Source organism: Phyllostomus hastatus, unplaced genomic scaffold (genome assembly GCF_019186645.2).
Source record: "Phyllostomus hastatus isolate PE091 unplaced genomic scaffold, TTU_PhHast_1.1 phas_contig_402, whole genome shotgun sequence".
NCBI classification, from domain to species: domain Eukaryota; kingdom Metazoa; phylum Chordata; class Mammalia; order Chiroptera; family Phyllostomidae; genus Phyllostomus; species Phyllostomus hastatus.
In genome coordinates, this window is record NW_025333873.1 from 3,368,039 (window position 1) to 3,395,128 (window position 27,090).

At 52.9% G+C, this 27,090-nt stretch overlaps 2 protein-coding genes and 2 non-coding genes across 11 annotated transcripts; 1 reads left to right on the forward strand and 3 right to left on the reverse strand.

Annotated features, from left to right (window-relative positions):
- Window positions 1-4,292: 4,292 nt before the first annotated feature.
- OST4 (oligosaccharyltransferase complex subunit 4, non-catalytic) lies at window positions 4,293-5,457 on the forward strand. Its single transcript, XM_045844417.1, has 3 exons — window positions 4,293-4,298; window positions 4,402-4,539; window positions 5,210-5,457. The coding sequence occupies exon 2, from the start codon at window positions 4,403-4,405 to the stop codon at window positions 4,514-4,516; it is 114 nt and encodes a 37-aa protein (XP_045700373.1). The 5' UTR covers window positions 4,293-4,298; window position 4,402; the 3' UTR covers window positions 4,517-4,539; window positions 5,210-5,457.
- A 141-nt stretch (window positions 5,458-5,598) lies between these two features.
- On the reverse strand, window positions 5,599-25,494 carry AGBL5 (AGBL carboxypeptidase 5). Of its 8 annotated transcripts, XR_006786346.1 has the most exons (17): window positions 23,831-23,946; window positions 23,388-23,478; window positions 22,466-22,726; window positions 22,073-22,244; window positions 21,588-21,751; window positions 20,836-21,013; window positions 20,381-20,559; window positions 19,495-19,951; window positions 18,842-19,011; window positions 18,390-18,525; window positions 17,527-17,726; window positions 15,890-16,104; window positions 8,486-8,641; window positions 7,158-7,270; window positions 6,818-6,864; window positions 6,205-6,335; window positions 5,706-5,838 (listed from the first exon to the last, which is right to left on the reverse strand). XR_006786346.1 is itself a non-coding variant. In XM_045844409.1 (16 exons), the coding sequence occupies exons 3-16, from the start codon at window positions 22,678-22,680 to the stop codon at window positions 5,667-5,669; spliced, it is 2,574 nt and encodes an 857-aa protein (XP_045700365.1). In that variant the 5' UTR covers window positions 22,681-22,726; window positions 23,388-23,478; window positions 23,831-23,946; the 3' UTR covers window positions 5,599-5,666. The 8 variants fall into 8 exon arrangements, 7 of the variants coding, with proteins under 7 accessions (XP_045700365.1, XP_045700366.1, XP_045700369.1 ...); XM_045844409.1 differs by lacking the exon at window positions 6,205-6,335 and having other exon boundaries at window positions 5,599-5,838; XM_045844410.1 differs by lacking the exons at window positions 6,205-6,335; window positions 23,388-23,478 and adding an exon at window positions 23,544-23,597 and having other exon boundaries at window positions 5,599-5,838.
- Window positions 24,331-24,403, reverse strand: TRNAA-AGC. The gene has a single exon. It is a non-coding gene; the product is annotated as a tRNA-Ala (tRNA).
- Window positions 24,763-24,851, reverse strand: TRNAY-GUA. The gene is given in 2 exon segments: window positions 24,763-24,798; window positions 24,815-24,851. It is a non-coding gene; the product is annotated as a tRNA-Tyr (tRNA).
- Window positions 25,495-27,090: the final 1,596 nt, after the last annotated feature.

Sequence of the window (27,090 nt, forward strand, 5' to 3'; positions counted from 1 at the left end):
GTGAGGATTAAGTGAATACATGCAAGGCATTTAGAACAGTCCGGCATGTGGGAAGTGCTCAGCGTACGTTAGCTCTTATTTGTGTCGAGAAGAAGTGGCAGAGAAGGCGACTGTGGAAAAACCAGGGAGAGCCTCCGGTGACTGGCTAAGGGCTTGGGCCGCACGGTGCTGAGTAGGGGTCAGCGCACGCACAGAGGGAGGACGCTGTCGGCAAGAGCGATGGGCAGGGCACGAGGATGCCGGTCCCCATGGCCCCTTGGAGCAGTTTGACCACTTTGAGCAAGTCCCGTGACCCCACTGGGGGTCTGTTGGCTAAGGCCCCTTCCAAGTTAGACGTTGCAAAGCGATGCAGACCTGAGAGAGAAGGTTTGGTGACCACCTGGGTAATGAGGGGCCGGAGGGAGGGAGACACCGGAGAAGATTCCAGAGTTCTGGCCAGGGTGGGCGAGCTGAGAGGAGAAGCAGGTCTGGAGAAAGGAAGATGACCTTATTTAAAACATCCAGGCATCTCACTTGATTGTGCTTCACAGATGCTGCCTATTTTTTTACAAATTGAAAATCTTGCAAATTTTAACAAATTTTACTTCTTCCGTCAGCAAAAAGATTATGGCTTGCTTTACTGCGATGCTCGCTTTATTACCATGGTCTGGAACGGAACCTGCAATGTCTCTAAGGTGTGCCTGTACTGAAGTCAGGATGAGATGAACACATCTCAATGGAATTAAATGGCCAGGATATGATTAGAAATGGGGGGTCTTGGCTCTGGGAACCACCTGCAGGGCGATCACTGGAAGCCATGAGGGTGCCACCAAATCTTCAACGTGACTCTGCGTGAGCTGCCTCTGAGGTTCCTCGGCCCGGAATGGGGTCCTGAGGGCGGGCAGGATGTAAGGAACAGGCAGGGTGGTGAGAGTGCGCACTGGAACCGGCAGGAATGGAAGTCTGTGGCCGCCCCTTAGAGGTGCAGCGACCAGCACGCGGGGAGACTTGCAGGAAGTGGTCCTGGGAGACCCCGAATTCAAAGCTGCTGCCAGTGGAAAGTTCAGCTTTCAGCATCAGTTCTAGGCCTGGCCCTGGCAGGAAGCCAACCGCTTCCCCACAGGTTGCCCTGGCTACTGCTGTGGGTTTTCTTTTTCTGCTGGTTCCCCTCTTCTCTCCCCTCAGGGGGCCTCTGGCAACCTGAAGAGTCATCCCAGCCACCTTATCACTGCCCTGCTGTCACCCATTCCTTTGCCTGACACTTTAAGTTTAAAAATCTGTTACGTCTTGCCCTGGCCCAGCTGGATTGAGAGCTGGCCTGCAAACCAAGGGGTCACTGGTTCAGGTCCCAGTGTACGGCCCATGTGCCCCTGGGGGGCATGCAAGAGGCAACCACACATTGATGTTCCTCTGCCTCCCTCCCCTCTCTAAAAGTAAATAAAATCTTTAAAAATAAAAATCTGGTACATTTTAAGTGTGTCAAGTCACACATGTTGGCTTTGAGACACAACTGCAGTAGGTCACACATCCTGTAGTCCTATAATGAGGGGCCATGACCTAGAGACTGACATGCATGTCTGTGAAATCTCAGATGAATCGGTGGCCCTGGGTGCTCTGGGGAGGCCCGGGGTACAGGGCAAGCAGGGTGCAATGGAGACCGCGGTTAGAGAGAATGCAGTGTGGTAGCTGTGGTGCTGGTATTGGCAGATAGCCACGCTTTCCAAAGCAATTGGATTCCAAAGAATTCCTGAGATCAAAATAGGCTGCGTCCGTGGGGCACTAGGACAATATCTCTTTTATAGGCTCTCCAAGGGTCTAGCGCAGAAGGCTATACTAGGAGCTAACTCTGTTCAGTCAACCAGCGGTCCAAGCAGGGAGCTCAGGTGCCCAGGGCCAGGACGACCAGGGGACACCGGCAGTAGGGAATGTTTTATGTCTAACATTGTCTGTCGAAAGACTGAATATTGGGAAGGAAGAAGAGGGAAGTATGAACCGGGTCTTGGGTCATGCAAACCCCGATGGAAATGGAAGCCTGTGGGGACTCCTGGGCACAGGGCCACCCCTCCTCAAACGCACAATTCCCTTTTCCTCCCATCCTCCCTACACACGCAGTCCTGTAGGTGCCAACCGCCCTGGACTCGGGGGCCAGCCCCCTTTTCTCAGGCCTTGTTGCTTTTTCTCTCCTGAGTTTAATCCTGAACTTGTCTTTTGCTTGGAAATGTCACACTAATCACACAGTAACCCCTCCAGACAGGTTTCACCTGTCTCATTTCCCACATACTCTTCCCCCAAGCTTTTGTCAAGTTTTATTAGTTCTTAGCTGAGTCTAGTCTGGTCCTAGAGACCATTTTTTATGTCAGTTCCTCCAGCCACTGGACCAAATGACCCATTCAAGGCTGATATAGTCTCACTGACATAGGCACAGGTAGTTCTGGGAGATGAAGGACATTTCTGGGCAGTTCTAAAATAAATCCTTTTCTTCTTGTCCCTGGCCCAGGATAAGCTACTGAGTCCACAGTCTGACACACAGCATGGAACAGAGAGTCAGGGGACCCTGTCTCGAACCAGTTGTAGAACCTTGGTCAAATCAATGACCTCTGAGCCTCGGTCTCCTTCTTCATAAAATGATCCTGAAGGCGCCCTCAGCTTTGACAGTCTGGGAAACTGGACACCTGGCTCAGCTGGTTTCAGGACAGCCTTGAACATCGGAAGCGCCTCATGCCATCTGCAGTCTAGAGCGTCTGCTTTCCAGGGCCTAGTGCTGTTCCAACAGTAGGACGAAGATCTGGTTGGACTTGAATCTGCTTCAAATTTCCAGGAGACAGGAAGCATAATGTGTGTAATCCTTTAAGACCGTGAAGACCCTCACTCTCCCGGAACAGAGCTTGGAACAGACTGATCACCGAGGGACACCTGAGGAAGTACATTCTGGGGTTTCAAGGTTATGTGGTGGAGACACGGGCTTGGGACTTAAATAGGAAACTTCTGGGAAATGCTGGGTAGGGGCTGGAGGTGAGCGGGGGCGACCAGAGGTACTACAGACTACTACAGGCAGAGACTGAGTTTAGGAGTCACTGGGCTGGAGCATGGAGGACAAATTGCTGATGGTCTCAGGCCACAGAGGGCCACTCTGGGCTAGTGTACCCTAGCTCACTGTACATACAGGCGGCACGTTGGTCCCCTGATCCAGTTGTTCCAGACCCATAGCAGCTCCTGTAGTTTTCTTTGGCTCCAAGAGGCAGAAGCGTCCCCTGAGCCCTGGCCCCCTTTACCGCAAAGCAACTGGCTTCCATTACCCTGACAGCTCCAGAGCAACAGCCCAGCCCAGCCCGGCCCCCAGCCCCCGGCCCCAGCCTGGCTCAGTGCCGTTCCCTTTTATGGCTAAACTGAGGGAGAGCAAGGAGTGAGGGGGAGCAGTTTCTGGCTAGGCAGAGGGTTGTAGAGCCCCAGAGCGCCTCTCCCCTCACTGGAAACCCTCCGACATCTACCCAGTCATCTCTCTTCTTTCTCCTCCTCCGTGACCCATTCTGATCCGACCCCACAACCCTTTCTCCTCTCTCCCCTCCCTAACATCCGGGGGGTGATTTCCCACTTGGCCGAAGTCCCAAAGTTTGGGTTTAGATTTCAGGAGGGTCCGCCCTATTTCCGACGCCTACTTCTCAGAGTGGGGTGGTGAGGAGGAGGCAGGGTAGGGAGGCACTGGTTAAGATCACAGGCAGGATCGGTCAGCTTGTTGGATGTGGGGCAGAAAGACTGGTCTGAGAAGAGCACCCAGTTGCCCCAGCCCTATCTCCATTCTGCACCGCCTCTCATCGCTCTCCTCCCCTGCCGGGGCCAGGGAGGGGACCCTCACGGCAGAGCCCAAAGGAAGCACCTGGTTGGGCCGGGCCGGGAAGCGAAGGGTGGACAGCATCGCGGGGGGTCAGGGCAGGAAGCGGGGTCAGAGTCTAGGGTCAGGCCGGGCCTCTTGAACGGCCTGCCGCCGCACCCTCCCCCTAGCGCACCCCTCGGTCTCCGGGGAGGCGGTCACAGCGCTATTAACCACTTCCCCAGCTGCGCCAGCCGCGGCCAGCTGCGACCAGCTGTGCCTTGCGCCCCGACGCGTGGTGTGTCTGCGCAGCCCCACCCGAGACCCCGCCCCCTGTGAGAGCGCAGGAGGGAGCAGGCGAGATAGGCAGGGCTAGAGAGACCTATCACTCTGCGCCACACAGCCGGAAGTGCCTGGCCCGGGACAGAGCTGGTGCAACAAACTTCCGGTTCTGGTCTCCTACTTCGAGCTAGGGCGCAGACCGCGTCAAAACCAAGCCCCAGCTGGTCAGGTGAGAAGCACGCAGGCGCGGCCCACGGCCCATTTGGTGCTGGCTGGGCCGGGGAGGTGAGGACGGGTCCGGTCGGAGGCTCAGTCCGTCCTTTTCTCTGCAGGATGATTACAGACGTGCAGCTCGCCATTTTCGCCAACATGCTGGGCGTGTCACTCTTCTTGCTTGTCGTTCTCTATCACTACGTGGCCGTCAACAATCCCAAGAAGCAGGAATGAAAGTGGCGCTTTCTCCGCCCCAGGTAACTGTCCGGGGCTGTAGCGCCCAGCCCCTGGAGAGTGGAGTGGCGAGGCCTTGCCAGGGCATACAGGGATCGAAACTTCAAGTCAGAAAGTGTTGGGCCACGCACGATACAATCCAGAACCGGGCCTCTGTATCTGCGCAGGGAAGGGCGAGCTTTGCACGGCCCTGCCCCTCGCCCTTACACTGTCCCCCTGCTAGAATGGGGGTAGGTTCCCTAATTCCCCTCAGTCCCAACTTCAGGTGGTCCCCGGACGCCCTAGTTGGGGGAGTGAGTACAAGGAGGCCCTGACACCGCTAGGAATCAAGAACTGAGGATGCCACTCACGAGTGAGCATTTGAGCTCTTCACTTAAATAGTCCTCACTTTTCCAAGGTTATTTAGACTTATGTTTAGGCAGATATTTTTGTGTGTGAGGGATTGTAAAGATACAGAATTCTTGTTCCATGTTCTGGGGCAAGGGGCGCTGAGTAGGGATCGGCGACTGTAGACTCAAGTCCTAGAGCGGGGGTCGGGGGGGGGGGTGCGGCTGGAGGGCTTGTAAACAAGCCTTAGGTGTGGGTCAGAGTGTAAAGCGGCGAGAGGCTGGATGGGCGTGGATTCCTGAAGGATCTCCCCAGGGGAACGCTGCAGCGTTTTCCTTACCTCGGGTCTTTCCCCCTCTTTTCTAGGGTTCCAGGAAATAGTCTGAGGCAAGATGGAGGGTGTGAGGGGCCTTCACACTTCACTTCATCCCTTCTACCCAGCACAACATGTAAAGCAACTACACCTGGATTTTTCCAAACAACTTTTATTTCCTCAAAGTCTTCCTTAACCCTATGGAACAAGAAGCTGCCACTGAGTAGGGCCCAGTATAGGGGCTTTCTTTTCTACTCCCTCCCCCCCCGATATAAAAATATAGATTTTTTGTGGTCCCAAAGTCTTGTGCTGTTGAGGGAGGGAAGGGGTGGCATGTTCCCTGCTGTGTCCTGTCTCAAGGTGACGCTCTGCGATGCCTCAGGACAGTGTGGCTGGCATTCCCAGGAGCTGCCGTTGTCCCATGGAATCAGCAGCTGAGGGAGGGGACTAGCACATTTCTCACTGTGTCCCCCATCTTGTGGCTGTGTCCTGGGCATGAAGGTCAAGGCATCAGATCCGGGGAGAAACAGTGAGTGGGGGAGATTTAGGGGCAAAACAAACTTCAGGGTGGCCCAAGGGCCCCCCGCTGTAACAAGTCCGAGGCTGGGAGTCAGAGGGACTGCAGGAAGTAGGAGAGAAGGCAGGGGCAGAGTGGGGCCGCGGGGGCCCGGCCCGAGGCAGCCTGCAACAGAGAAGAGAGGAGTCAGGTTGGGAGGCTGCCCTTCTCCTGGTGTGGCGGCCAGGGGCTGGGAACGAGAGCGGCGCGGAGGGTAAGGACAGGCCGGGTGACTGCTGCCCGGTGTTCTGATGCTGGAGCCGGCAAGCTCCTGGGCTTTAGTCCCTAACGGCTGTTTTCTTGTACACTGGAGTGGAGACTGAGGCCGTGATGGGGGGAGGGATCAGGGAGCTAGATTTTAAAAGGACATTTAGTCTTGTTGGGGTCAAAGGGAGTAGGGAAGGAAGATGATGATTCTGAATGGCAGAAATGAGAATGAAGGGTAAAAAAAAAGGTGGGGTGAGGGGTGAGGGAATGGACCCTCGGGCTCACCCTGGTGCCGACTGGGGTCCTGGCTCTGGCTTACTGCTCTCCCTGGTCCGGGGGGTAGGGGATGTGGGGCCCGAAGAGCCTCTCATCCCTCTGCGAGTCGGCGGTGAGCCCCGGCCCAGCCTGGGCCTAGCCTGTAGATAGGGGATGGGCTAAGAGGCTGGGTTCTTCCATGAATATTTTTGCTTCTAGAGTTTCCATGAGTGAGGGTATGGTATAGCGGTCAGCACAGGTACTGGGCCTTGAATTCCTGGGCACTGCCCCTAGCTGTGAGGGTAAGGCAGGATACTAAGACTCTAGGGTTCAATCTGTAATAACTATATGTTGAGTCTTATTTAACTAGGGGAGGCAAAAGGATCTGCCGTTTAACCTCCGTGGCCACACTACGGCCAGGATCTGGCTGAGTAGAGCAGTACTGTGTAGAAAGACGTTGGGGGAGTGGTGGGTCTTCGTTAGGGCCTTCTGTGCCTCGGCCTGGCCAGGGCAGCTTAGTGCTTCACCCATCATCCAGTCACCTTTTGCCTGTTCCCAACTTTAGCCAACCTAACACAGGGATCGGGACTGAATCAGAGTTGGTGGCACAGCTGTTCCTAGGAGCAACAACCAGATGTGTTACCTGGGGAATCCGGGACCCCTCCTGGCGGTAACTCTCCTCGGGCAGGTCTGGGCAGAAAGAGAGGAGAAGCTAAGGGCAGGGGCAGACGAAGCCAAAACTAGCAGGCTGAGGTTGGGGTATATCCAGCAGGAACATGGGTTGGAAGCAAGCAAGAGACCTGGCTGAAGGACACGGGAACACTGGACAGACAGGCACTCAGACACCAGAGCAGCTCTGATATGGGTGGGGACAGGTAAAGCAGTGCTAGGCCTTCTCCCACCTGCTACCCCGCCGAACAGGTCCTCGCTGGGCTCTGCCAATGCTGTTATGCTGCGGGCGGGGGAAGACCTGACGACGTTACCTGCATCCGGGTCCTGATACAGGGGATCCGAGGTCCAGTTCCTAGTAGACTTTTCCCAATCACCATGACAGTCTCTGGCTTGTCCCCTGAGGACAGGAATGAGCAGCTGTTTCCTAGGGAACAAAGAAAACTGATTATCAGCCCTGCCTGGTATGGCTCAATGGATTTGGTGCCAGCCTGCAAACCAAAGGGTTGTGGGTTTGATTCCTAGTCTAGGGCATGTGCCTGGGTTGCAGGCTAGCTCCCCAGTAGGGGATGTGCAAGAGGTAACCACATATTGATGTTTCCCTCTCCCCTTCTCCTCTATAAAAATAACTAAATAAAATCTTTTGAAAAGAAAGAAAAGCAAACTGATACCAGGCAGGGACCATAGAGAAGCAGCGGTAACTTCCTTTAGATCAAGGTTTCTCAATATTGGCAACATTGACATTTTGTGCCGTTGTGGGGTATTTAGCAGCATCCCTGGCCTCTACCCCTTCCCTGTTTGTAACAAATCAAAAATGTCTCCGGACATGACCAAATGGAGTGGTTCTCCTTGGTGGAGAAGCTTGGTATGCTCTAGTCTGGTCCGAGGGGTGCAGCAACAAATCAGAGCGTGCGTCAGCACTCACTCAGACTAAACTATGAATCTATAGACCTCAGAGCCTGTTCCAATCAGATGTGTGAGCATTTCAAGATCAAGTCGGCAGTACCCACAACAGGCGGGTTGAGGGCTGCCCAGTGACGAGAATTAACGGACTAGGAGCAGCAGGCTCTGAGGGAAGTACGAGATGCTGGACTGGAGTCTCAGAAATCATCCTCATCCAGTCGCTTATACAGCTGGGACATAATGAAATGAGAGCAGGCGGCCGGGCTTTGTGTGGACAATATGGTCGCACGTGTGCAGTGACGATGGGAAAAGCCTATGCTTGCTTTCACGCTGCAGTGTGTCGGTGTTGCCCAGCTCTCGCAGTCAGGGAGCTGCAATAAGGTAAGAAAAATCCTGAGGTTTCTCAACTGTAAAAGTGGGAATTAACTGAGAGGGCATGCTTAGAGCAGTCCCTGCCATAGAGTAAATGCTCAGTAAATGGTAACTGTTATTATACCAAGACATTCATTAAATTCCAGCTTCCTGTACCAGGGCGTGGGTGGCCGGGGTTTAGGATAATCTGGTAAGATAACTGATGCCCCTAGTCTGGAGTGGCCTCTGTTACATCAAGTCGAGGAGGAGGACCAGGTCAGGTGGTGATGAAGCTGCAGGGGTTTCCTCAGGCCTGGTCAGGAGCCTGCTCCACGCCCTGCGTGGTAAGGAAGGACGCTGACCAACCTGGATCTGAGTGGGCACCAACCTGATATGCTGAGTGAGTTGGGCAGTAGGCAGGAGCCCATGTTGCGTGAGGAGGCTGGGCCAGAACTGGGTGGAGTTGGGGACGGGGCCAGGCTGCTTGAAGTCTGGCGATGTGCTTGTGGCTGCTGTCGCTGTCTCCTGTCCTGGTTTCGGGGCTCTGCGTGGAAGGGACACAAGCAGATAAAAGGACAAATAAGTGAGGCACTGTCACTCCACTGCCCCGCTAGCTGTCCTTGGTCAGAAGAGGCCTGTCGTCGAGCCTGTCATCACACCGGCACCCCTTGTCTGAAGTGTATCTGAGATGAGTGGAAAGACCTCTGATACCTACTGCAGTTACCCAGGTCTGGGCCAGCCCTCATGTGCCGCTTCACCGCTCTGGAGATAACGAGCTCACCCAGCAGTTCGTTCTTCTTGGCTTCCTAGGCTCTCCTCCTCCCTCCAACGGCTCCTCTTCAACTACCCTTCTGCCCCTGAGCTGGCGGCGGCTGCCCACTACTCATTTGCTCCTTGGTCCTCTCCTGCTGAGCACACCGTCACCTCCCAAGTCTCCCTCTAGCCCGTTCTCCCGAACTGCAGCTCTAAGGGTCCACTGGACAGTTCTGCCTGGCCACCTTTCACGACCCAAACAAAACCCATTTTCTCCCCCCATCCTTTTGTTCTATGTTCATGAAGAATCTGCTGGAAACGTCGCTTCATCTTTCAACTCTTCCCTCACGCTGAGATTTGTGTTTAACCCAGTCAACAGTCCTGCCTCTGCCTTCATTTGAATTCCCTCTTTATTCTCCCCTGCCATTGACAGTGTCCAGACACAGGTCTTTCGTTAATTCAGGCTTTTGAAAAAAATTCCCCATCAGTCTCTTCCCTTTTACAAGCCATCCTTTGCACAGGTGCTGGAAATTGTTACTCTGAAACACAGACCTGACCCAAAAAAAGTCCTGTTGGCTCAGACATGGGGGAGATAATGAAGATCTGTTACAGGACAGAGTCTAAACCTTTGCACATAGCATTCACATCCTGCTCACTGCGATTCCAGTCTGCACGTCCGCAGTGGGCTGCCGAGCGGTCCTGCACGCCCTCCGCTACAACCTCTGGGGCTGCTAGCCGTGAGGCTCCTCTGCAATGTCTGTTTCCTCCTGGACAGCGTCCCATCTCAAATGTCACCTCTGTGAGGTCTCCTTGACCAGTACAGGTAGGGTGCATTGTTCTCTCTTCATTGTTCTTTGTTTACCTGGCTAGTAGTTGTTTACGGTTTCTGTCTTCTTAATTAAATTAGTACATGTAAAAGACTTAAAATAGTACCTGGCATATACCAAGTACTCAATAAATGTTTGCCAATATTCTAATTAGAATTTGAGTCTAACACTGTGTATCCCAGTGCCTGTTGGACAAAGACCTTGAGTGTTTTGTTTACTAAAGCGCAGACACCCACTGTAGACCACGCACTGGCTCAGTCCTCGGCCCAGGGCCTGTGGTTATGCCCCCCGGGCAGAAGCGGTGACTAGATGGGGAGGAAGGCTTTCGGGTTTGGCGGGTCCTTCCTCAGCACAGAGGGGTGGCCGGTGCCAAATGCTCCCGAACTGAATGAGCTATTAGCATTCATGGAGCTGAATTCGATGGAAGTGTCAGGATGCCAGCTGACACCTGATGAAGCAACATATGTCACATGTGAAAAGCCTTAAGAAGTAGGTGACAGTAACTTCATCTTGTCTAGCTACACTGAGCAGTAACTGGCAGTAATAAGGCAACTTCTGGGAGGTCCCAAAAATTAAAAAAAAAATGATACTTACATGAATAAGGACTAGAAGAAAGGGAGAGATCTGAAGATGGAAGTTACTCTAACTTTGAGTTTGCTGAGATGCTGGGTACCAGTTAGTGTCTAAGACTACAGCCAAGGTTCAGAACAGCCAGAACTTAGGGGGCCAGTAAGAGCTGGTACAGCAATGCCAGTAAGACAACAGAAGTCAGAGAAGCAAGCCCACAGTCAGGTAACCCGAAACGTTACCCACCACCAATGACTTGGGGATGCTGTCGAACCCAGGCCTGGGCCGTTCTTTGGGTAAGACGGATGTCACCGTGATGTCCAAGGGACGGTACACAGCAGGCAGAAGCAATGAACTTGGTAAAGGGGGAAACAGCAGGTTTCCAGATGGCCTGAGAAACCTCCATACACAGAAGCACATTGAAAATATACTAAGGGGTGAAGCCTCGCCTGTCCCAAGGAAGGATGAGAAAGAACAAGCAAGGATGGGTGAAAGCCTTTGGGACTTGTAGGGTCTCACAAGAAACTGTGTGATACCCAAGAAGGTATGAAGCTAAACAAGCAAATGATGTAAAAAAAAGTGTGAAATGTAGGGATCATGGGAAAGATACTAAGGCTACAACTCAGGAGTCCCGCCCCTAAGGAGTTTCAGGATAGAAGACAAGGTCTGGTTTAGGGGAGAAGCCTGACTGGGAAAGTGGAAGGCATTTAAAGATAGCATTTCAAGTAATAACAGACTCTCTCGAGACCTGACCAGGCCTGCCTGTGAACTTGGCAATGTGAGCACACAGCCGTTTCTCGAGTTTTGGCTTTTGGCCTACTTAGTCCCCTCAGAGACAAGAATTAAAGGGAGGAGCCCCAACCCGGTTGTTTCTTGGTCCCGAGTGGTAGAAACAGTGGTTTAAGAGTGACACATGATTAGCTCTGTTTCCAGCGGTTGTGAGGTGATGTATTTTATTTATTTTTAGAGAGAGGGGAAGGGAGGGAGGGAGAAATGAAGAAAAACCTCGATGCAGGTGAGAAACATCAATTCGTTGCCTCTCACATGCTCCCAGCTGGGGACCCAGCCTGCAGCCCAGGCACGTGCCCTGACCGGGAACCGAACCGGCCTCCTTTCTGTTTGCAGGCCGCAGCCACGGCGGCCAGGGCGTGAGGTGATGTTTTATGGTAACCAGCTGTGGGTTCTACTTTGGAATGTCAGGGTAGTCCTGAGAGGAAGAGCTAGACTGACCTCAGCACTGTATGAACCAGAGTGGGTGTTCTAAGGTCTCAGATGAACAGGGGCAGGTGTATGACTTGTGCCTAGGTCCTGCGTCATCCCCCCAGACACCCTGGGAACTCTCCCGAGGTGCAGCAGCCCACATCTTACTGAACCCCCGGGATGACTGCAGACCTGATGCATGCCCCCCCCAAGGGGTGGGAGGGTGAGACAAGCATTCATTCACCTCCCAGCTTGTTGCCTTTTATTTGTTCAGCAAATATCTGTTGATCATGCAGTGCCAGGCACAGTGCTAGGTGGTGAGGGAATAGATGGATGTGCCAGGAGACGTCTCCTGCCATCGAGTAGGTTTGGCTGTGCTGTTTAGCACGAAGCTTTTGTTTGCAGTGGACAGAGTAGAAGTGGTGACAGTGGAGAGGCCCTCTTCCTGTGTCCTTTGACTCACTTCTTGAAGGACCTCCACCCACCATTGGACTTGAGCTTCTCTACCAAACGCTATCAGCTGAGCTCAGATATCACCGAGCTCAGAGGCTGGGAAACGGTTCTCGTAACCTCAGGTGTAAGCGCCAGAGCTGGGAGGAGTGAGAGTCGCGGTGACAGGACGGCAGCTGAAGACTTCAGCGTTAAGTCCCTGGTCTTCTACCCCAGTATCACACCGGGTGGCTTTGAGGGCCAGGGCATATGTTTCAGTTTTTAAGACTGCTCCTTGAACCCAGGGCTAGGACTAATCTGGATTAAGTAAGGCATCTAGGGTGCACAACGTAAGGAGGCCCTTGCCTGAGCCTGAGAGCATGTGCCTTCTTAGACTGTGTGTTCTGGGCATCTCACTGCCCCTGCGCCACCCCCCCACCCCCAGTCCTTGCCCTGTTTTCGTCAGTACATAACCAGTAAGAGGTGCCGGTTTACCTCGCCGCCCTCCCCCAGTCCTCCTCTGAGCTCTGTTTGCACCCGCTATCGCTCCGGTATCCTGCAGACTTTTGACTGCCTCACTCCATCACTGCGTTAGGTACTTCCCAGTGACCTTCCCTCCTCCTCCTCCGCAGCAGCTGCTGCTAATGCCGTCTTTGCTTCTGAGCCAGTGCATGGGAACTTGACCACAGGTCTGGGAAGGCAGTGCTCACAGCCTCTTTGGCAGCAGGGGAGGAGGAGGTAAAGAGGGTCCTGGCACTGTGGTCAGGGGCGCCAAGAGTCCAGGCTTCCTCAGAGTCCTCCAGCCTTCTGCCCCGGGAACATTCCTGTTCGCCGCAAGTTGGCTACTAGACCCCTGAACCTCTGCCTTAAGCTTCTGACTGGGCTGCCTAGATCTTTCCTGAAATTCCCTGGATAGCCCAATCTCACGTTTTGTTCTAGCCAATAAAGGATAGTCACTAATTAAATGTATAAACGTGATACAACTTTGTATACATTAGTGGAAATTTCCTTCTAAATAACTTCACAAGACAAAAAAAATCCTTTATCAAATTGCAATCCCATTTTGGGGTTTGGAAAGCATAGCTGCTTTATAGTTAGACCTCAGGGGCGTGTTCTTCCTGTCTCGGAACACCGAGTGTGTTCCAAGTGTGTCTAGATGAGGCAGAGGCCAAGGAGCCAGATGTGCGCACCAAGGAAATGTCCCGAAGCTATACTACAGACACGTCACACTAGACAGAGAAGTTGTTCCAAGGGCCCAAGACGCCAAGTCCAGACACCACGGTTTGCGTCCCTGTCCCGAGCCAGGGCAGGCTCCCGTCCTGGAGTCGGAGCAGGGACTTGAGACGAAGCAGCAGAACCGCAGCACCGGCAAATGCCCAAGAGAACACAGGAGGCGAAATTCCCAGGACCTGACCTTTCACTCCTCAGATTCCTGGTTTGGTACTGTTAGCAAGCCTCTTGACCCCTCTACTTTACAGACATAGTTTTTTCAGTTCTTACAAATATTTACTCAAGCCCCTGGGATGTCTCTTTACTCAAACCAGCTCTCTGTTCTGGCTTCTAAGCTCATTCACCCTGGGGAACACAGCTTCTCCCTTGGCTTTACCTGCACCTGTGTGTGGGGGACTCCTAGGTCCCACCCAACGTCACCGTTCGCACAGCTTGGCCCTTCTCTGCCTGCAGAGCGTCTCCACATAGACAGTCCGGGCTGTCCACGCAGGTCTGCGGGAGACGGAGTCACAGTGATAGGATTTTCCTCCCAGCAATGCCCTGCGTCACCATGGTCTTCTGTCTGAGCTGGCAGCCCCGAAGCTGAGTTTGTGTCTCTTCCCGCATCACTGAGCCCTGCCACTTCCGTTTCTAATACATGTGTTCGCCTCTCCTTGCCCAGCCCTGGGACAGGCGCCGGTCTTCTCGTGTATAAACCCCTCCGAGGGTGCCGCCTCTGCTTCCCTGCCCGGTATGTACGGTTCAGACGGCTCTTTTCACGTCTTTCCTTTATCACAACTCTCTTGTTCCCATCATCCTCAGAAGCACATCTGTCTTGTTAACTCATAGTCATTGTCTTCAAGACATGTCTTCTTCCTCCCACCTCTTTTCACCTGACCTCCGCAGGAAAGGGCCTGGCCCCCGAGCCAGCGAGTACGCTTTTTGCCCTCTCTGCAGAGCAGCGCCGGTCCTGGCTGTCTGTCTCGTCTCTGGAATGTTTTTGTCAAACCACAGACCGCCACACATTCGTCAAAGTCATTTCTCAACTAAACATTTTTCGGCTAATTGCTCTTGTGTTTATCTGTGACAGAGGCTTCCCGAGTCCCCTGAATGTTTATAATGTGTGTGTGCTTCTATGTTGTGTTCGCTGTCCTCTATATCCTATTAAATTTCAAATCAGCCAACTAGGAATCACTTTGTACTGACTATGCCTATTTTCTGTTAGTTGGGGAAGTAACAGAAACACAGTTCACGTCCCTCACTCAAGGAGCTTAATACAGCGCTCTGCATTGGGAGGGAGACAGGGAGGGTGTTCAGAACTGCCCGGAATCCTCCAGTGAGGACCCAGAGCAGGCTCTTTCCTCCTTCCCTTTTGTAGGAAGGGAGGGAGAGTTTACAGTGCTGATATTCCTTCCCAAGAACTATGAGTTAGGAGGAAAAGAAATGAGAAGGAAAAAAAAACTTTATCCAGATTTAAGATGGGAAACTCGGGTATACCAGGGCATGAAAAACCTACATGTGAACAACCCTGCCACTCAACAGCTGTGCAGCCTTAGACACGGCACCATCAAACAGCCTCCGTTTCCTCACTGAGAAAGACACCAACACCGTTCAACCCACAGGGTCCTCGTGAGGGTTAAAGGAAATATATGTGATGCTGTTTTGTTCACTGTTTAGTGTTACTTAAATATAAGGCACTATTATCACTTCACTGCTCCTTCAAGCACAGTAGGCGAAAGTGCCCTTTTCCAGTGAAGACACACTCTCAAGGAGTGGGGCCCAGAACAGAAGCCGAGGTAACTACGGTGCAGGTTGCAGGTCGAACATTGCACTGGTCAAAGCTGGGAAGGACCGCTGGCTCTCTCCTCTGTGGCCGCTCTAACTAGTGCCTGTTGCTGGTGTGCACCCAAAGCTGAGGCGCAGGAAGTGCTAGCAAGGACGAGTGCAGCTTGGAGACCAGGAAAACGTAACACTTTACAAGCCTCCGTGCTCTGGCAAGGCTTCCGTGCTCTGGCAAGGCTTCCGCGGCCCTTAAGCTGCAGACAACGCTGACCTGTGGTTCCATGTGCTTCCACAGGTGGCGCTGCTCCAGCCTCGCCCCCAACGGCCGAGAAATGGCTCCATAGTCCTTTTCTCCTCTTTCCCTAAAGGACCCTCTGTTTCTGGAATACACTGTGACCCAGAATCTCTTGTCTTATCAGGCAGGGTCTCATGAGGCCAAACTAGGGCTACTGATGCCAGGCTGAGCAATTGTGGCCACTGTTGGAAGAGGCTAGCCTGGTGCATTTAAGCCTCCAACAGAATCCGTCTGTAGTTCCCTTTTTCTTTGGAAAAGTTGGAGTCCTTTTCGTAACACTTTCTGAGCAGGCTCTGAAGCCAGGAACAATTTTGGCTCATAGGACCTGGGATAGGATTCTCCGCCCTTCTACACTGCTGTAGTTTGGGCTGTGAGGGCATTCCTTACGCTTCCTCCCACAAGACGGCCTGACACTGTCGTGGAAGTGGGGACTCCACGTCTCAACGGGCCCTGCTTCCCCTAGTGGTTTACACTTAGAAGCTCCCGTCTCCCAACACGTGCTGGAGCGCAGACACCCAGGACACCCGCCTGTGCCGCACACAACACGGCTCTGGAGCTCGTGCCGCAGGAAACACCAAGGTCGCAGGAGAGGCTGCAGATTCTGCTACAAACTAATTTTATTGATTCACTCCTTGGCACCAGTCCAAGTGTGTATCTTGACGCTCTCACTGCCCCCAACAATGCCCCAAACAACTGAACACCTGTCGCAGGGGCTCCCAGACTAGCTTACCTCTCACGGGGCCCAGCACCCGGTGGCTGACCTTTTGGGTGCTAGAGCCCAGGCCTGGCAGCCCCGCAGACCGGCTGCCATGAAAAGGAAAGCTGGGGGAGTTCTTCATCTGTGGAGAGTTTTGCTGGCTGCTGCTGCTCCCGCCAGCACTTGTGCCAGTGCTAAAACTGCGCCCTCGGCTCAGCGTGTTTTCAGAGCAGGAAACAGGCAACCCGCTGCAAAGAAGCACGTGGGAGTTCACTGTGGGCCGGGGTTGCGTCCCAAGTCTCTCCCCGTGGTCTGGTGCTCAGTAAACCTTCACCTCTGGCGTGAAAAGGCACAGAAACTCATTCCATGGGAGAAGGGAAGAGTTCTTATGATGCCTGAGGTCTCTAACCTGGGCACACCCACTGAGCTCAAGAATGCCTAGGAACCCTTGTTCATATATATACATGCTCCTGCAGAAAACACCAAGAGCCAGAGGGCCATTCCTGGGCTGCTTCAACTCCCAGGAGATTCCTCCCTCATTGCCTTGGTGAGGGCCTTCGGAGCCCTTAGCCAGGCATTCATGACAGCCAGAGGCCAAGCACCCCTCTCCCCACCCCCCACGACTTCGTGCAGGGCTCTGGAGCACGGAGACCCCTAGCCTGGCTTCAGGTATCTGGGAAGTGTGAAGTCTGTCCGGAAAAAGGCCAACGTCCCTACCCAATTTAATTTTCTCTCTTACATCTCTCAATTAACCACATGGCATAGAGTTTTAAAGATAAAAAGATATACAGAGAGAGTTACCTATATATTTAATATACAAGGTCTGTCCAGAAAAAGTCCAGCCATTGTTAATCTAATGAGAACAGTTTGCATGACATTGATGTAGCCTGGCAGCCAAGGAGAGTGGACTGGAATGCGCATGTGTGAACAATGACGACTTCACTGCACTAGTCAGTGGGGGCAGTAGGTACCATTGAGTGAGCTTGTGTACTGTGTGGCCGTCACATTCAAAATGACTGAGTAGAGCAAAGAGTCTGCATCAAATTTTGTGTTAAGCTCTAACGCTTCTCTGTGCAAGCTATTTGGATGATTCAGAAGGTCAAAGCTGTGGACACCTGGCAATTGGCAGCTTCATCACAACAATGTACCCACTCATGTGTAAAGCTTTGTGCATTTTTGTGTGTGTGTGTGAAACATCAAATCACCCAGGTGACTCAGCACCCCCTACGGCACCCTGTGACTTCTGGCTTTTCCCAAACTAAAATACCTTTGAAATGGGAGAGATTTCAGACTATCGATGAGATACAGGAAAATATGACGGGGGAGGTAATGGCGACTGGAGAACTGTGTGAGGTCCCAAGGTGCCTACTTTGAAGGGGACTGAGGTGTCATTGTCCCATGTACAGCGTTTCTTGTATCTTTTTTAAAAAATGCCTACTTTTCAGCTTACATGGCTGGATACTGTCTAGACAGACCTCGTACATAGTTCAAAATAAAAGGGAAGAGGATCCCGTTTTCAAAAAATGAACGAATCTTACTAATTTTAACCTACTCTGAAAATATGTGGTCCTTTTGGAAGTGGGAAAGGAACACAAATCCCTGGGAGTTCCTTGCCCTGGAGCCCTGCTCCACTCTCACGCCCTTCCCCCCTTCCGCCCTGCTGGTCTTACTTGTTGGCTTTGGGCGGAGTTCGAGAGCCTCTCTTCTTGACACCCACGTTCACAGTGCTGCTCAGGCCCCGAATGCCGCGCACATGTTTCAGCATCCAGGCCCGGAGGTTCGTGAGGCTGCTGTGCTCCGAAAGCACGATGCGGGGCCACGGGTTGCACTCTGCCATGTCCAAAGCCGCAATGGCCATCGCTCGTCCCACCTGTGGGGGTTGCTCGGCTCAACGTCTTGGTCTTCCAACCAAGGCCGCGGTGTTGGGGAGGCGGTGCACAGCACAGTGGAAGGGAAGGAGGCCAGACCTCCTATTTGTCCCATGGGTACTCTTAACTTTTACGCTCAGGCTAGGCTGTTCATCACAAGTGGATTTAGAGTCACTTCCTCGTCACTGTTCACTTGGGGGCCCTCATCCATTATAATCTGGGACAGGTGTGCTTTCTGGCGGGCGCCAGGAAGCTGTCCCAGCAGAAACCACTTGGATCTTTCCTATAACCCGCAGCTCTTTCTACTCCTCTCGTGTGCCCTAGGACACCAGGGACCACCAAGATCACTGTAGAGGGGGTGATTTTAGCCAGGAGTGAACTAATCCATATTAGGAAGACAAGCTCAGAGGCCAAGAACCTGACTTAGACATACTAGGGGGTTCTCTGTGCTGGGGGGCGCCGGCGTCAGGAAGAGTGCCACTAGCACCACCCTCTGAGTACTAGTGCAGTCAGGGGCCTGCTCTGTTAGCTGAGAAAATAACCACTGCGGCGAGAGGGCGACAGTGGCGAGCCTCTCTCCAGGGGACATGAGTCAGGCAGCAGGCACAAAGGCTTTCCCAGACTCTGAGGGTCTCCTCTTCCCCATCTATCCCACGTGCTCATACCTGCTCAAACAACTCCATCGTGTATCTGGAGGGGAAGGCCGGCGGGGGCGGGGGGCTGGCACGACCGTTGTCATGGCAGGCGGGAGGGATGCTGTTTACTGAGCGTCCAGTGTTGTAGTTGCATTCGAGTGTGTAGCTAGGACACAGAGACCCTTATCAGTGTCCTACCTGGGCAGAATCAGGACAGAGCTACGGGGGACAGCCTATGTGGTCTAAAAAGGACAAAAACAGGAAGTCCTAATTTCTAACGACCAGCAACTGATCTCAGCACTGTATTACACACCCGAGAAAGTCCCCAAAAGGCGGAGTCCCAGACTAACACCAATAATGCTAATTGCGGGCCTGCCTTTGGAGAAGACTTGGGTCGTTCCCTGCCCCTCAAACCCCCTGGACTGGGTATTGCTTTCTTTAGGGAAGTGATTTCAACAACCGTATCTGAGTTTCCTTCCAACCTGTGGACTATCCCTGAGGCTTTGTAGATCGCAACCCGGCCACTTCCCTCCTTAGACTGGCCGTCTCTGCGGTCTCGGGCATACATGTTCTTCTCTGAGAAATTGCAGCCCTGGAAGTCGAAGTGGGCTGAGTTCAAGGAGATGAGCTTTGGATACAGCATATTTTCCACCTGTTTGGGGGAGGAAAAGAGGAACTGAGAAGAAACAGAGAAAGAAGGGACAAGGGCAAGGAAGAGATGGCAAGCATGGGGCCATGTGACTTAGATACCTTCACAACCATCAGCAGTAGAAGCGTTTCTTGAGTTTTCACGGAATGTTTGACATTATTTCCAGGTGTTGGAAAGGTGCAATTCTACCTCTTTTTAAGCTCTGAGCTTCTTCTCTCCAATAATGCAAAATTTTCCTTCTCCCCTGGTTTCCCAAACTCTAGAAAAGACTACGATGCCGACAGCGTGACACTCTTGCAAGGTCATGGTGTAATTGGCCCCAGTGCCATCCCTTCTTGGCCCTTTGTGGCTTGTTCAGAAGTCGTCCACCTTTTGCGGCCACAGGCCTTCCTGCCAGAAGGTCACCTTCCCTCTGTTCACGGCCTAACCTTTATCTCCCAACCTGCGACACTCCCCACCCTCACCCTCAAGTCTGCGGGCTCCTACCTGGGTGCTCTCATCACTGAAGCTGTTCCCATACATGAAGCAGCCCCTCTTGGAAGCGTGTCCGTGCAGGTCCACATAGTAAGCGACCCCACTCTCTGTGGGGGGGATGGTGTCGGGGGCTGGCTGCTCAGCCCCAGTGGACCGTTGCGGCATGATCCACACGCTGTGCTCCTTCTCTTCTGCTGGCTCAGTCTGCGTCCAGGCTTCAGGACGATCCCCATTGGATGACTGCCCAAGGTGAGCCTCGTTTTGGAGATTGTTGGCTTTCTCGAGGTCAGAAAGGGGAGCTGCCGGGGGGAGAGGAGGACTGTGCTCTTGCCCAGAGGGACCCTGGGAGTTCAGGCGGGAGTGCACGTGGTGGTAGAGAAGCACCGCTTTCGCCCCGTAGATGGCCGGGTGCAGGGCCGCATCGGGCTTCAGGTACTGGCGATTCAGATTCACTCCACGCGAGTCTGTGCTGTGGGGAGACAAGGAGCTCAGAGCTGGTTTCCCTGCGGCAGGGTCCCGAGGGCTGCACAGCGAGGGAGACACTAGCGTAGGTGGAAGGGACACTCTGGGAGGCAGTACACAATGAGAGGCGGGAGCGGCTTCAGGAAAGAAAGAACCGAGGACAGGCCCTCTCCTCGCGCGGCCACCACATCTGCACCGAAGCCTAAGGAGAGCTCCCGGGTGCACCTGCGGCTATGCTAGCTCTGCCCCGCCCGGAGCGTGCCACTAGATGGAACCCCACTCCTTCTCGGGTCCCTGGACAGTTACACGGGCTTGCTCCTGTTGGGGTGCAAGAGGGCTGGGGACACAGGAGGAGGTAGATGACAGGCTGACAGTACTGAGATGTAGGGCATGAGGGACACCGGACCAGCCCAGAGAGATTGGGGAGGCTTCTCACCGGTAGTGGCCCCGGACGACACCATCAGGGTTCAACATGGGAATCAGCTTAAAGACAAAGAGGCGACGTAGGGTTTGGGCCCGGGGATCATCAGGCCGAAGGATGAAGTCCAGAAAGCCATTGAAGACAAAGCTAGATGGCGTCTCCCCAGGGTGCACCCTGCTGCTCAGGAAGAATACCTGACCGGAGAAGAGAGCAGTCATTAGGTCAGTCACACTTCGGTTCCACCAGAACTGTGCCGAGGGCGGGGGCAGGGGGTGGGATGAGGCCGGAATAGCAGCCACTGGATTTCCAGCTGGCTGAGTTGGTAAAGTGGAGTGGCAGCTGTCGCACTTGTCCCAGGACGCAGGCAGAGGCTGTGTCTAAGACGCCTAGAGATGACGAGGCCTTAAGCTATCAACAGTGCCCAGACTGGGGACAGGTCAGGGTCCTGCCTTTATTCTACTCCCACTCACCCTCTTGCCCGTGAAGCGGAATGGCCGGGGGGTGCTGATGTCAGGGAACAGCTGCTCTAGACGGGGCTCTCGATCTTGGCGAAGCCCGTGGCAGGAGCTGATCGTTAGCAGATCTACACGAAGTCCATCCAGGGAATAGCAGAGGGTCTCCCGGTGGTAATAGATGGTATCCAGGGGGCTGCAGGGGTAAAACTCATTAAGCCAGTTGAAGTCCCTAAAGTCCTAGCAATAGGTGGGCCTTGTCATGTCCCCAGGATTTGCAAGATCTGGTGCTTCACCCTGACCTTTGGGGCCTTACAGTTCCTCCCAGTGTGAAGGGAGGCCGAGGATCTGGACGGGTGTGCGCTGCCAGAATGCCAAGTAGAGGACGGGATGAACTTGCCCCCCCACCCCCCACCCCAGTTTATGGCTCTGGAGGACGGATTGCTGTGCACAGACAAAGAGAGCTGCCCTTTATTGGGACAGAACAAAGGTGTGCTGAGCAATGGCAGTGCTGGCCAAGTTCTGGATAACTGGCGGGAGCTGGGATAGTAAGGGCCTGACCTGGACAGGTGGGTGAGTAGAGTAAGTGGCGGTATGCTGAGCAAGGTCACACAGAAATGTATTTGTCAGAGGTACCCAAAGTCCCACATTCTGTACAGAGAAAAGAACTGATGAAGCTTTGGTTCAGGGCTCTGAGGGTAAGTTCCAGAAGTAGCGGAGGTGCTGTCTGGTCCAGGAGCGTGTGGCAGGAGTCAGAACGGGCCTGGCACCTGCTGTGGGTAGGGTGGCTCTCCAGAAAGCGCTGGTCTAGCTGGTTCAGTAAATCCTGGCAGTCACTGTACGAGAAGGGGTAGCAGAAGGCGAAGAAGGTGGTGGCCCCGCGGCCCTCCACGAAACGGTGAACGAAGGAGAGCACAAACTGCGTCTCTGTCATCTGAGCAGCAGAGGAGGAAAGGGGGGGGCCAACAAGCCATCAGTGTCACAACAAAGATCCCATTGAAGTCACCAGAACTGGTGACCTCACACCCCCACCCCATTTACCAACTTCCCTCCCTCTGAGGCTTCCCGTGTGACAGCCAGCTCCTCTGAGGTCTCCTGAGGCAGGGCTCATCTTGGACCCCTGCTAGCACTGCAGGCGAAGCTGGCACTGACACCCGGGGTCCTGCCTGCCTAGTACTCAGTACTGAGTCCTCTTCACTTTCCCTCCTCCACCTTTAGCACCCAAGTCTTTCTTTCCTCCTCATGGACAACTTACCTCAAAGGTGGGCCGGTCTCGAATGCGTTCCCAGCGTGGCCGGGTGGGCAGTGTACGCACAAAGGGGGCCATGCCCTGGGAATACAGCTTGCTTTGCTTGTTCATGTTCATAATATTGATCTTGATAAGTTTCCCTGGAGATCCTCCCCGAACACTGAAGTAAAACCACGACCTGAAGGCCAGAGTTGGAGAGACGGGTCATTAGGTCCGAGAGGGTTGGAGAGAGGACGTGTAGGAGAGTAGTAAGGAGGGAGGGAGGGAGGAGGGCTGGAAGAGAAGGCAGGGTGGGTGGTGTGTCGTTATGAGCTATAAGTCAAAGGGCTGACCACGGGTTTGGGGGCAGGGACATCCCCTCTCTGTTCCTTCTTCCACCCTCCTGCACTTTCCTCTTACCTGTTCCCATTCTCAAATTCTGTTTCAGCACAGTCTGGTCGGGTCCACACGTTGAACTCATAGTCGGGGGAAGAGGCAGTGCTGCCGGTGGGGGCTAATGCCCCCCCTGCTACTCCTTCCCCATCACTGGACACAGATTCCACCTTCTCCACGTGGGCGAGGTTCCCCGAATCAAACCGAGAACTGAAGAGCAGCCCCCCACAGCGCAGCTCCATGGCGGGGCTGGGAACGCATCCTCCTGCCGCACTCTGGCCCTGAGAGCTGGGGAAAAGGGGGCGTGGGTTAGGGAGGGGAGAGAGGAAAAATGAAAACGAGCTTTTTGGGTATCTCCAGATAAATGAGAGCTACTCTTAGGGAGTGCCCTAGGAAGCAAGAGGCTCTCTCCCTGCCAGAAAAGGTCTTCCATTGAAGGCCAAGCAGTATTCTGTCTCCAGACTAAGGGTTACAACTGACCTGAAAGGACTCCATTTTACCACAGCTTGGCTATTCCAAAATGAAATATTCAGTGGCTTAACTAGGTTCAGAGAAATACTAAGACATACTAGACTCTAAGCTTCTTTGAAGCCCAAAATTAGAAAATATAATTAGGTCAGATTGCCCAAACCTAGCTAAGATATTGATATACCCACCGCAACACATGGCCATCTTGAAAGAGGGGCCATTCGGGATCTCTGCTTCCTAGACTGCACCTCCCCCGCCTCCCCAGCAAAGCAGAGTGGAAAGAAACAAATTTCTAAGTTTGAATGGGCAGCTTCTTGTCTCCACTCCTTTGTCCTCACTAAGTACCGACCAGGCGCTCTTCTGTTGCTCCCCTGAGCCCTGGAAGGGCTGGTTTTTCCTTTTTTGTTTTTCATTATGGAAAAAACTAGAAAAGTGTGGTCTTGACAAGCCAAAGGAAACTGGGCAGAAGCCACTTGCTCACCTAGAGACTGCAGCTCAATTCCAATTAGCGCACAGGTCTGTTTCCACCCTTCTCCAGCCCTGTAAGCACTGGAGTCCCTGAACAGGCTACTCTGGTAGTTGGGGTGAATAATGGGTGTTGTCAGTACCCCCCAAAAAGTGGCTGGTCGAGACCCACCTGGGGACAGGGGGGTGACTTCTCGACTCTCAACTCTGAAGGACTCAGCTGGCCCTGGGCGGGGTGGGGTATGGAGGCATGGAATAGGTCAAAACAGACTCACAGTAGAGGGAGGGCGAAGAGGCCGAGAACAGGGGTCAGAGGTGAGCCCACCGGAGTGGGGGGGTGGGGCCGGGAAAGCAGGGTCGAGGGGCGGGTGGGATTCCAGAGGGGCTCGGGGCTGAAAGGGCAGAGAAGGGGGCGGCGCCGGGGCGGGCGGGGCCCGCACTCCACGCGGAGCCCCTCACCTCTCTCTGGGCCGGTGATCCCGCTCCCTCTCCCGCTAGCGAGGCGCCACCTCGGGCCCCGGCACCCGGGCCCTTTCCCCAGGACCCAAACAAAACCCTAGCGCCGCGGTGCCGGGACCCCGCTCTGCCAGGAAACAAGAAGTCTCGCGCCTATTGGCCACATGTACAGCTGGCTACCCGCCCAGTAAAGCTCGCTGCCATTGGCCAGTGCGCAGGGCTCCCTTGCACGCGGACCGGTGCCTGAGCCAGTGCCGTTTGGGGGCTCGGCCCGGCGGAAGGGTTCTGCCCGCGTTTTCTCGGAAGATAGTTAACGGCTTGCCAGTGGAGAGGAGGGAAACACAAAATGACCAGGAAGTAAACTGGAAAGGACTTACCTTCAAATAAAAAGGACAAAGTATGAAAGTTACCACTGCCTGCCGTGTCTCAGTGTACTACAAATGCGCCACCGGTTCGGTGATTTCCCGCTGAAAGGGGATCCTCTAGCGTGGGCAAAAACTAAGTGGAGGATGCGGGCATCGATCCCGCTACCTCTCGCATGCTAAGCGAGCGCTCTACCATTTGAGCTAATCCCCCGGCTGTTACTGGTGCTCTTCCCTTTACCCTACAGGTTGTTGCAAGCTGTGTACTAACCGGTAGACCAACCAAAATTCAGAATATTTATTTAACACCAGAGTACAGCGGAATCGTGGGCAAAACTTTAAAAAAGCAGGAATAACTACACGTAAGCAATAGTAATAAAGCCTTGTTTAAACTAAAACACATGTGAATGTCTCTGCATTTAACTCACAACAGGGTTGTACTGTACGTACCCTGACTACTTATTACAAATATATTTTACCGAACATCGGCTACTCACGCAAACTCAGTCTGCCTTTTTCCTCATGAGAGGACTGAATTAAATGGAAGTTAAAAGGGAAAAAAGAGACCCGAAGTCCTTCGAGCCGGAATCGAACCAGCGACCTAAGGATTGCCACAGCTCATCCACTACAGTCCTCCGCTCTACCAACTGAGCTATCGAAGGCTCGGCTGTTCCCGTGTTCGGCCGGCTACCCTCTAATACTTACCCAGGGCTCGATATTCGAGATGTTTAGAACTTTCTAGAGCCCAGACTCCACCTTCTAAAGAAGCTTACCCCGGCCGAGCCCCTCCAAACCACACAGAACAGAGCAAGCCGGAGACTATAGTGCGAGGAAAGCACCCGCTTCCCAACCCAAATGTCGGAAACGCGGGCAATACACTTCCCTTCCGTTTCCCTGCTTTCCACAACACCAAACAATACACAGACACCCGACACCCGACACCCAGCTTCCCCGCTCCCCCCCCACCCGCCCTCATTGGCTTCTATGGTATTGCTGACGCTTAGAGATCCCGCCCGCAACCCTAAGTTTCTGCGCAGCATTGACCAGCGGGTCCAGTGCGCGTGCTTGCTCTAGAATTGCAAAGCGCAAGCCGGGTTTGCGGCTCCGACCGCTTGCTTTTGCTATTTCGCGTTTTCTCGGAGGACGCCAATAAAATCCTACTGTTTTCCTAGTGTGAAACGCATTCACTCAATCAATTAACCAACGTTTTGTCAGGATCTGTCCGTCCTGACCAGGGCAAGAAAGATACAAACCGTGGAGCTGATCGAGGGCTGCAGAAAGGAGCGGGATCCGGTTGCGCCGAAACCCCGCGCTGCGGGACTGCGGAGCGGGCGGGGAGAGGGGCCCTGGGGCAGGGCCAGGCCCACTGGTCTCCCGCCCCTAACCGGCCCGGCCCCCGCCCCTATCCGGCTCACACCTGCACCTGTCTCCAAGGACCTGCAAAACCAGCCCGCAATCCATTGCCCATTAGAAGCTCCCAGGCTTTAAAAATAAAGAAACCAACCTAAAACCCAACTCTTCTGCGAAGCCTTGCTGGTGGGATCGGTGTGCGGGAAGACCTGGCCTCCATTTCCAGTTCTGGGGCCAACCTGAAGTCACGATGCCCTGGGCAAATCCAGGTGATGATTTCAAGCCCCTTGCAACTCCGACATTTCATGGGTTCTCCTAGTCTGAGCTTTAAATCCGAGGTCTGTGAGATCGTTGAGCACAACGCGGCTTTGTGCCCACCCGCAAAGCAGGAGGTTAACATCTTGGTTTAATTCTGCTCTCTTGCTATCCCAGAGCGTTAGCTTGGGGTGTTTAGCACTTGTTTTTTTTTTTAGGGGTGAGGGCTGGGAACAGAGCTGGGTAGCAGAACATATTTATGTTGCTTTTTATTTTTATTTTTTGGCGAAATTCACATAACACCATTAACAATTCTAAAGTATGAACAATTCAGTGGCATTTAATACATTCACAATGTTGTGCAAATTTCCACCTCACTCTTGTTTCGAAATTAGAACAAAATCCGTATCCTTTAAGCTATTACTCCCCACCAACATCCCCTGGCAACAACGAGTCTGCTTTCTGTCTGTATGGATTTGTCCATTCTGGAGATTTCATAGAAAAAAATCATAAAACATGACCATTTATATCTGATTTCTTTCTCTTATGTTATTGAGACTCTAAGTTGTAGCTTGTATCAGTATCACCTCCTTTTTGATGGCTGGATACTATTCCCTTCTATGGATGTACCACATTGTTTATGCATTCAACTGTTTTGATGGACATTTGGGCTATTTCCATCTTTAGGCTTTTATGAGTAATGGTTTTATGAACAATCATGCACAAGTTTCTATGTGGATATATGTGTTCATTTCTCTTGGTTATCTATCTAGGAGTACAATTGCTGGTTTTCAAGGTAATTGTATGTTTGACTCTTGGAGGAGCTGCCAGACCGTTTTCCAGTGTCTGAACCATTTCACATTCCCCACCAGCAATGTGGGAGGGTTCCGGTTTCTCCACTTCCTTGTCAATACTTGCTTTCTGTATTTTTATTATAGCTGACATTTCAATAAATTAAGCTCAATTAATTACAGGCATTTTATTATGTCATCACAGGTTATTTGGAATCATTTGAATTGCCATTTCTCATCCTTTAGTTTTACCACAATTTTTAAACATATTCATCTTTTTGTCAGATACAGTTTATATCCAAATTTTCATTGTTAATACTCCTACATTAAATGTTCTGGAACATAAACCTTTGTACATATTTTTACTCTTCTATTCTCCAGAATATATATATATATCTGGAGAATATATATATATAGTTTTTGTTAACTTTTTAAAGTTATTATTTTTACATATTTACATAGTTGGGAACCTCACATAATTTTGTACAAAATTATACAAAGTCTG

Bases quoted from the DNA above. Each gene is read 5' to 3' on its own strand.
- AGBL5 (XM_045844413.1), bottom strand. From the start codon at position 22,680: ATGGAGCTGCGCTGTGGGGGGCTGCTCTTCAGTTCTCGGTTTGATTCG. The intron at 20,560-20,835 runs GTGAGTGGGAGT...TTCTCCGGTCAG, and splicing joins TCCGCTTCACGGGCAAGAGG to GTATTCTTCCTGAGCAGCAG. The intron at 6,865-7,157 runs GTAACGTCGTCA...CTTTCTGCCCAG, and splicing joins GTATCAGGACCCGGATGCAG to ACCTGCCCGAGGAGAGTTAC.
- OST4 (XM_045844417.1), top strand. From the start codon at position 4,403: ATGATTACAGACGTGCAGCTCGCCATTTTCGCCAACATGCTGGGCGTG.